Here is a 9,000-nt window from a genome sequence, read left to right on the forward strand (position 1 = left end):
TTATCATTAAATGTTGTCACAATCATTCTCTGCAAACTGATATATGTAATTATAAAGTCGTGATCAGATATATTACGATAAATCCATGATATATACATAATTATTGTACATATATATATAAATATATATACAAATCTCTATAATTTATAAGCGTATCTATATGGAATGAGATATAATATCGATTTGTTTTTCCTCTTGTAACTTGCAATTTGTAATTTCCCTCTATGTATATATTTCGTTGTAAAGTACAAAAGAAAAATGTATGTAAGAAAACGTTTGACTATGTATTAGCAAAATAATTGATCGAATTTAAAGAATTTAAAGAATTGTATAGAGTTGTACTTTATTAATGAAAAATTTGTACATTTTGTTGATTATTATTTGATAATTATGATTATGTATGCATAATTGATCGTACATATTTAGCAAGCAAATGTATTAATTTAAAAAATGTAATTAATAAATCTATTTCCAGCAAATATTTTGCGTATGTAACAAAAATGTCATTATGTTGCACAAGAAACTAGTATTTCTAATAATAATTTCTTCAAATTTAATTGCGATGTTACAATTCGAGTTAAATTTTTTAAAAGTACCCTCGAATCTTTAATTTTAACTAAATCTGGTCTCATAAAAAAAATGAAAAATATATACTTTTGACTTTTATCGTAATTTTTTCCTCTATATATAATATATAATACATATATAATCTCTCTATATAAAATATATATATAATATGCTCTTCTATTTATGTGTATATATGTATATTGAAAAGCGTTATTTAAATATCATGAAATCAATATTAATTATATATTATATATATATATATATATATATATATATATATATACACAATATATATATGAGGGAGAGATACATGTATGATATCGAATTAAATGCAGCTTATATAATTGCAAGTACAGTTTGAAGTTCTCTCGGGAGAGAGCACAACGTCGATGACGATTCTGAGTTTCGAAAAATGCGATAAGCGCGATGCTGTGCGAGCGAGGCGAGAATAGTGCGGAAAAATTGGGTCGATGCGCGGAAGATGGCGGCCGCTGCGTGGTGCGCGTAGGAAGTCTCCGGTCCTGCTCGGAAAACATGAAGGAACCGCGGTAAGGGTGTACGTTGACGTTGACCCACGTCGCGCGAGTCGTCGTACGCCGAGACCGTAGGTGGACGCGTCGTCGGCTCTTCCGCCTCGAGACGCCGAGGCCGAGAGTGTCGCGCGTGTTGTTTACGACGAAAGCGGCAGGAGCAGCGGCCCCGCAGCAGAATAAGCAGCTCTCCCTGGGTCCTCGCGGGGCTCTACGACGACGACGACGAGTCGGAGGCGAGCCTCCTGGTGCGCGGCGTCGTCGCGATCCGCGATTCGCGGTGACAGAGTGAAGTGGCGAGACACATCCTCGAGGTGCTGGAGGAGGAGGTGGGGGGGAGGGAAGGAAAAAGGAAGACACACACAGCGGAGACCCCGAGAGACTGGAGAGATAAAGCGTTGCCGGACTTCGGCCCGGTGAGAAGACCAGTAGAGATGCTGAAGCAATTGCAGATGGGGATGAGAGCTTTCCTCTTAATGGCCTCCCGCGTGTGGACCTGCGTCTGCTTTCTACTCAAGAAGCAGGTTAGAGCCGTAAGTAGGTGCTTCGCGCCTTCTTCCGGAGTCAGGCTTTAGAGAGGAGCACCTCCGCTCGCTTCTCTTTTCTCTCTTTATATCTCTATATATCTATATATTTCATTGATGTTATTGTTATCGATGACTCTAGGGATCATCCGTTTTCGGAATAATTAGCTCAACTTTTATCAAAACTTGTCAAGAAATTCAAGAATTTTACCTTGTTGAATTTTACAAGAGTATATATGTGTGTGTGTGTGTGGTGTGTGCGTGTGTATGCAAAAATATATTTTCATATTTAAAAGATTTAGAATTGTAGTCTTCCCTTGTATGGGATGCTTTTTTTTATTATAACAAAATTTTTTAATAATGCACAATATATATTTTACTAATTAATCATTTAAATATACTGATTGTTTCATAAGTCATCACTCATACTTGTTTATAAGTTAAAAGTATAAATAATTACTTAATACACTACCATTTATCTATGTAATCTATGTTTCAATTATTATGCGATGTAAATAATACATCTATTCACTTTTTTCTTCCAATCACATGCACCTACAATCATTTATTGAATTATACTGTAATATATTTATTAGTTATTGTTTTCTGAATTATAAAAGTATCTTGTTATTTTGTAACAAATATTGATATATTTTTTTTCAATTTTTTATTGTACAGAAGCAATTTATGGCTACTGGTATTCTTGCAATTGCTATATTTATATTTTTACATATTACAAATCTGTGATATATAAATTGCATGTGTATTTTGTCTTGTTTTAGATCTCGCAAATGCAACCAGTCAAATATGAAATCTTCCCACTTTCACCTTTATCTAGGCACAGACTTAGTAAGTATCACAATAATGTGTGAATTTTTATACTTATATATTGCGATCAATATTCTTAATATTTGTGTGTATAATACGAGAATGTTTCAGGTATAGTTAAAAGAAAAGTATTAGTATTGGATTTAGACGAAACATTAATTCATTCTCATCACGATGGAGTGGCAAGGCCGACTGTCAGGCCTGGCACCCCTCCTGATTTTGTTCTTAAGGTTACAATAGACAGACATCCTGTTAGATTTTTCGTTCATAAAAGACCACACGTAGACTTTTTCTTGGACATTGTTAGTCAATGGTAAGTATTATAATTGTATAACAAAGAACAATCTCTCAAGTATTTTATTGACGAATAAATATTAAAATCTCACACACTTAGACTTTGTACTTATACTTTATCAGATAAGATTGCATCAATTATTCTCCACTAATGATTGCATATTGATATTATGCTTATAGGTACGAGCTTGTAGTCTTCACTGCATCCATGGAAATTTATGGGGCAGCAGTCGCAGATAAACTAGATAACAACAGAGGTATCTTAAGGCGCAGATATTATAGACAACATTGTACACCTGAAATGGGTTCCTATACCAAAGATCTGTCGGCAATCTGCTCAGATCTCTCCTCAGTCTTTATTCTTGATAACAGCCCAGGGGCTTACAGAGCCTATCCACGTAAGTATATATATATATATATATATATATATATATATATATATATATATATATATGATTTTAATCGTTTCTGCTGTATGTGAAATATAATGTATCAAAAACTTGTAACAGAAGAATCAGAAATACGTAAGCGTATTCTTTTTATTCTGTTTGCAAATTGAGCATAAAACTTTTTTTACAATTTTTTACATTGAAAAATATGATATACGTTATATATCGAAAAATTATTGAGAAACATTTATTTAATTGCATTTTGTAATCAATCTCGATTTATATAAAAGCAATGTGCATAATTAAATTTCAAACAGGATTTTGCACATATCGCTTAATTCGTTTTCTTTGTCATAGATAATGCGATACCTATAAAATCATGGTTCAGCGATGCGGGAGATACCGCTTTATTAAGCTTACTTCCGGTCTTGGACGCTCTTCGTTTCACGCAAGATGTACGATCCGTTCTTTCAAGGAATTTACATTTACATCATACTTGGTAGCATAACTGAGATTAAGCGATACACTAGATATTCTAGAAATGAAACTGCTAACAGTTTCAGTTAGTGTGTCTAGCCTAGGATTATTATTGTTATTGATAATAGCAACATTAGATCGCTGCCCGTATAATGAGAGAATCAATGAGAGAAAGAGAGAGAAAGAAAGAGAGAGAGAAAAAGAATCCCCTTCTTCAATCCTTGTTTTTTTCTATACTCGATAAACAATGACGAGTAAATATCGAAGGAAAGTGGTGTATTCAGCCAATAATTATGTCAGCACAAAACATCCTAGGATAATTCTTTATGTTGTATAGTCCCTATGTATGCAAAAAATCGTGAATTGAATTTTTTTTTATTTCCTCTATTATACACAAGCCTTTGCCAAAGACCGAAAGATACGAAAATAAGATAGGACTACTAGCCTGCAAGGTTTTTCGTTTTAGGTAAGATTACTTAAAAGTTTTTATTTATATATTCTGGTAGACACACATTATGGAAGGAAAAGGGAATGAATATCGAAATGAGAAGTACTTTTGTTATTGTATATTATTTACCTAGGATGTATAGACAGAGAGAGAGAGAGAGAGGGAGAGAGAGAGATGTACACTAAGTCAAACGGATGCTGCTGTAACTCACTGTATCAGTGAGGCAGTTGTCCTGGTTATCTATAATAAGAAGTATTAATATAAAACCAGGTAAAAGAGAGAATGACATCTGTTCTCATCAAAACTTCCGTAAAATGAAATATTACTATTATGATCTATAATGTTGATTGATTGCATTGATAAGCGCTCTAACAAGGAGAGTTTATGACATTTACGATTCAATTGATTTTGATCTTTTTTATATGACATAGTAGTTGCAACTACTATGGTATACATGAAAAGAAACTCTAAAAATTCTAAAGAAATTTGACCGTAAAAGTATATGTAAATGTTAGAGTTTTTTTTTACTGTCATTGCTAAGCACCGTACAGCTTACTTAATAACTCTAATAATAGTAAAATTGCAAAGTGTAAGCAAATCATTCTATACAATCTTCTTGCTAGAATTTTAGTACAAATATTCAATCATTTGTATAAGAAAACATTTTTTTATAAATAATCAAATATTGCAAATCTTGTACAAAACAAAATACTGCAATTTATAACATTTTTGTTCATTGTATATATGTTATATTTAAATTTGTATTATTTTATAATAAAATGTTTAACTATAAATAAAGTCGTTATATAAGTTAATAATATGCTATATATAATTATATTATATTATTATATATATATATATATATAATGCTATAATATTGTATTTTCTTGTAACAAAGATAAAAGATTTTACAATATAAAAACTTAGTGTTCAGTTGCTACAAATATTCGATAAATATATCGAAACCTTACGGTCAAATATTATATTTAAAAAGAAATATTCTTCTTTTCATTCATATATTAAATTGCATAACTTAGTTGGCGTATGGTCGCAAAGAGAAAAAGGTCGATGAATCGGATGTTATTAGTTCTCTTTGTAAGTGAGATAATAGAAAGATAATGAACCCACGACATAACACACATACACGCCTGTGTACTTCGTTCGCTCATTTAATCATATAATATCGAACATTTTACATCTTGTACATATTACTCGGAATGTATTTAATGGAGCGCGATTTTTGTATGAATGATCGATATAATAAGTTATAAAATATAGATTTCATTTAAAAAAATATTTACATATATGTAAATATATACATGCATATATATGCATTTATATATAAATGTATAAAATCAATTTATTCGTACAATCTTTCAGAAAAAAAACCATGCGTGTAAAATTTAATAACATCAATCATTTCTCAGTAACGATTTTTTTAATTTAAGTATTTATCTTATTGTATATTATAGAGAACTCTCGTTGTACACTTTCTGTTGTACATAACAATTATTCTCTTAAGATATGAACTGATGGGTGATGCATATAGTATTCTGTGAATGGAAGTAATGTTAAAATCTATTTATTCCATAAAATTGTATCCGGAAATATACATGCATAGACACGCGCGTATCTATAAGTCTGTGACACAGATACAGACAAGTACTATAATGTAAAAATACATTAATTTTTTTAGTTTGTATTGTAATATGACACACAAAATTTCACCTTGAATTACAAAATTTATAAGATTCTTTAATACGATACTTTGTATTATGACTGTCTTCGATTTAATTCGAGATTAAAATATTGATATTTACATAAAATATATTAAGCAGTTAATTTTATTATCTTATTTCCTGGCAAAATGTCACATCTTTACTAGGTATGAGTTGTCTTCACATAAGACGACTTGGCTCTTACAAATCTACAAAAAGTTTCTTACATATTATGTAAAATATTTGTATAATATATACATTAATTACCATAAATCCCACAGTTATAAAATGGAAAAAATTCTCTATTCATCTGAAAACGTCTCAAAAATCATTAAATAATTTTTACCTGTTATTTTCTCTTTATCTTTCTTATATCTGTACAGTGATGATATAAAGTATCGAAGCAAATTTTCTAGAAACTATAAACATTTCTTCAGATATTATACAAAGAACATATTTTAAATTTACAAGTAAGGAAATACGTCATTTATTCAATATATTTATTATATTTTGACTAATTTATTCATTATTTTATTGTACAACGATAATAACTAATATATAAAACTTTTATATTTTTTTAATGAATCAAAGTTATTCTTTAACATAATTGATGTTAAAATTTAAAATTTAGGAACCATGAATTTCACTAAAAATATAATTTGTAGTACGAGTATACAAAATATTAAAAAAAAAAGATTTCACAAAGAGAGAATTTTCTTTAATCCTGAACAGTCTCTTTTTTAAGACTGTACAATTCTATTTATATAAAAATAACATCTTTGATTTTTGAAACCTATGAAAATAGATTTTAAAAATAACAAATTAAAAATATCGTATAATATTGGAAAACCATAATCCATTTCAACATATTATGCAGAATATATCATACATTGAAGAATATCATTATATACGAAATTTCTAAATTTACTCTTTGGGTGGGTCTTCTCGGATCATTTCTAAAGAACTATCTGAATTATTAGTACTACTTCCACTTCCAGCATCATCCTCTCGTTCAGTTGCTTTTCCTTGGCTTACATTTGTCGCATCCAACTGCCATGGTGGAATAGAAGCCGGGGCACTAGGGAATTGTTTCCTAATTTAAACAATTGCAAATTAGAAATAGATAATAGATATAGACAGTCAGAGCATGTAAAAATTTGAGACTACAGTGAATTTTTCTCGTGTACACACATAATATGAAAAGGTATATATACAGATATAATCAGAAAACTGTTTACAATAAAAGATTGAATCAATCAAAGATTGATTCAAAAACGCAAATGGTCAAAAGTAGGAGTAAGATGAGGAAAAGCACAAATTTATATTTTGAAATTGTATTTTGTAAAACTCTTGTTTAAAAAATTATCAGGGCATCCAAACGCGCAAGTATCAAGTTTTTAAGCAATTTTGAATAAAATTGTACATGTATGAGTGTGCAAAGTGTGAGGTTGTGACAACGATTGATCTCTTGTAAAAAGAATGATCTTAATATAAGCAAATACTACATATACGAAAACAAAATGGCAAATAATGTCTAAATGAAATAATCTCATTGTATAGCAATAAATTGCTATTACTGATCTATGCATTATTATCTATAATATATAGAGTGTCCTATTTTAAATGATGTATGTGAATATTTTTAAAATCATTGATGTTGAGAAATGTTTTATAAACTTTGCCAGAAAATAAATTAAAAAATATAAAAATTTTTAATTGAAATAAATAACAAAAATTAAATACAGAAAAACTGAGATTAAATTATTTCCCTATTTAAAATAAAACACTCTGTATATTAATACAAGAAACTATGTATATATAAAAGAAAAAAGTTGGATATACCTTGATAGGAGTAAAGCTTTTAGACTAGACAAATCCTGCTTTAATTCATGCACCAATTGTGGAATAGTAGGATCCATTGCTTGATGCTGAGCTAGTTTTTGCACATCACCCTCCATCTTTAAAATAGAGTCTTTTACTTCTCTCATTGAATCCTGAACGGTCTTGTCTAATTCTGTTATCTTGTCTTCTACACTGCTCTTCTTTTTTCGACCAAATAAAAAGGGTCCTATGAACTTCTGCAAAATTAGAAACTTTATTATGTTTGACTGATGTAAGACAAATGAGAATTATTATTTTATTCTTATTTTGTATAATCAAAATTCAGGAATGATCAGAGAAAACCCAAATTGTTGGTAATTTTTCACAATATTTTAAATAAGATGCGAGGTCTGTTCTTTTCAGCTAAACTGACTGTGCTAGTTCAAAGTTCACCTTGTTCCTGTTCTTTTCAGTCAAACTGGCTATGCTAGTTCAAAGTTCACGTTGTTCCTTTCAAAGTGGGGTAAAAAAGATTAACTTTGAACTAGGGCAGCCTGTTCAGCTGAAAAGAACAGACCTCTATTATAACTTGTTTGCACTGTATAAAGTACCTTATAAAGCCAATAGACAAAATATATTGTCGCTCCAACTAAGGCAGTTGTATTAAAGATATCTTTAATTTTTTGGAAAAGTGTCGATTGGTAAACGCTCGTTTGATGATAAGGATAAACAGGTCCTTGTGGCATTTGTACAGTGGTATATAAATTTTGATTCTGGAAAACATTGCGATCAGTGGTATTGTCAATAGATGCTAGCTTAAAAGCTGTCTTAATCTCCTCGTCTGTCAGGCCTTTCCTCTTAAGAAATTCTTGCTTCTGTTTCGACGAACTCGACGACACTTTGGGATTTTGTAGAAACTGTACTGCAGTTTTCACCTTAAATAATACGCATTTAAATTAAAACAAAGCAACGAATGAATTAGCAGCTAATCTTCACTATACACGCATGTATAATTTATGACAATTAAATCCAACGAAGTAATTCTCTGTTGCGCGATAATTTTTTTTCTTACTTTTATATAACTTCATGATTTTTTTTTTTTTTTTTAATAACTTACTAAATTTTCCCGCAACGGAGGAGCATTATTATTTGTATCTTGATCAGTCATTTTTATCAGATGATCTTTGACCGCGTGACTTTTTATTATATTATATACTTATAATTAAAACGGCATTACTCCACAAAGTCCTACATCACTAAAATGCAAATCACATTTTCTCCTATCTTGTCTCCGATAAACAATACCGCATGCGTCTACAGTGACTGCGCGAGAGAGCGATCGATTATAATCGATCGTTATAATCAAGAAAGCGCCCTCTAGATTCATTCTTGCTTCTTTTAAAT

General features: G+C 30.2%; 2 protein-coding genes across 5 annotated transcripts; one reads left to right on the top strand and one right to left on the bottom strand.

Annotated features, from left to right (window-relative positions):
• The first annotated feature begins 1,465 nt into the window (after nt 1-1,465).
• On the top strand, nt 1,466-7,355 carry Dd (CTD nuclear envelope phosphatase 1-like protein dullard). 4 transcript variants are annotated; one of them, XM_029323255.2, is made up of 5 exons: nt 1,466-1,630; nt 2,404-2,470; nt 2,561-2,762; nt 2,924-3,141; nt 3,490-7,355. In XM_029323255.2, the coding sequence occupies exons 1-5, from the start codon at nt 1,532-1,534 to the stop codon at nt 3,633-3,635; spliced, it is 732 nt and encodes a 243-aa protein (XP_029179088.1). In that variant the 5' UTR covers nt 1,466-1,531; the 3' UTR covers nt 3,636-7,355. The 4 variants fall into 4 exon arrangements, with proteins under 4 accessions (XP_029179088.1, XP_029179170.1, XP_029154774.1 ...); XM_029323337.2 differs by having other exon boundaries at nt 1,466-1,621; XM_029298941.2 differs by having other exon boundaries at nt 1,556-1,621; nt 2,551-2,762.
• Pex14 (peroxisomal biogenesis factor 14) lies at nt 5,624-8,921 on the bottom strand. Its single transcript, XM_029299041.2, has 4 exons — nt 8,714-8,921; nt 8,208-8,531; nt 7,618-7,853; nt 5,624-6,868 (listed from the first exon to the last, which is right to left on the bottom strand). The coding sequence occupies exons 1-4, from the start codon at nt 8,762-8,764 to the stop codon at nt 6,700-6,702; spliced, it is 780 nt and encodes a 259-aa protein (XP_029154874.1). The 5' UTR covers nt 8,765-8,921; the 3' UTR covers nt 5,624-6,699.
• Nucleotides 8,922-9,000: the final 79 nt, after the last annotated feature.

This window comes from Nylanderia fulva, unplaced genomic scaffold (genome assembly GCF_048542155.1).
Source record: "Nylanderia fulva isolate GAGA-0341 unplaced genomic scaffold, ASM4854215v1 Scaffold3, whole genome shotgun sequence".
Taxonomy (NCBI): domain Eukaryota; kingdom Metazoa; phylum Arthropoda; class Insecta; order Hymenoptera; family Formicidae; genus Nylanderia; species Nylanderia fulva.

Coding starts and splice junctions, on each gene's coding strand:
- Dd (XM_029323255.2), top strand. CDS start 1,532: ATGCTGAAGCAATTGCAGATGGGGATGAGAGCTTTCCTCTTAATGGCC. Junction 1,631..2,403: donor TCAAGAAGCAGGTTAGAGCC/GTAAGTAGGTGC, acceptor GTCTTGTTTTAG/ATCTCGCAAATGCAACCAGT. Junction 2,471..2,560: donor TTTATCTAGGCACAGACTTA/GTAAGTATCACA, acceptor AGAATGTTTCAG/GTATAGTTAAAAGAAAAGTA.
- Pex14 (XM_029299041.2), bottom strand. CDS start 8,764: ATGACTGATCAAGATACAAATAATAATGCTCCTCCGTTGCGGGAAAAT. Junction 8,532..8,713: donor CTCCGTTGCGGGAAAATTTA/GTAAGTTATTAA, acceptor GTATTATTTAAG/GTGAAAACTGCAGTACAGTT. Junction 6,869..7,617: donor AAAGCTTTACTCCTATCAAG/GTATATCCAACT, acceptor TGTTTAAATTAG/GAAACAATTCCCTAGTGCCC.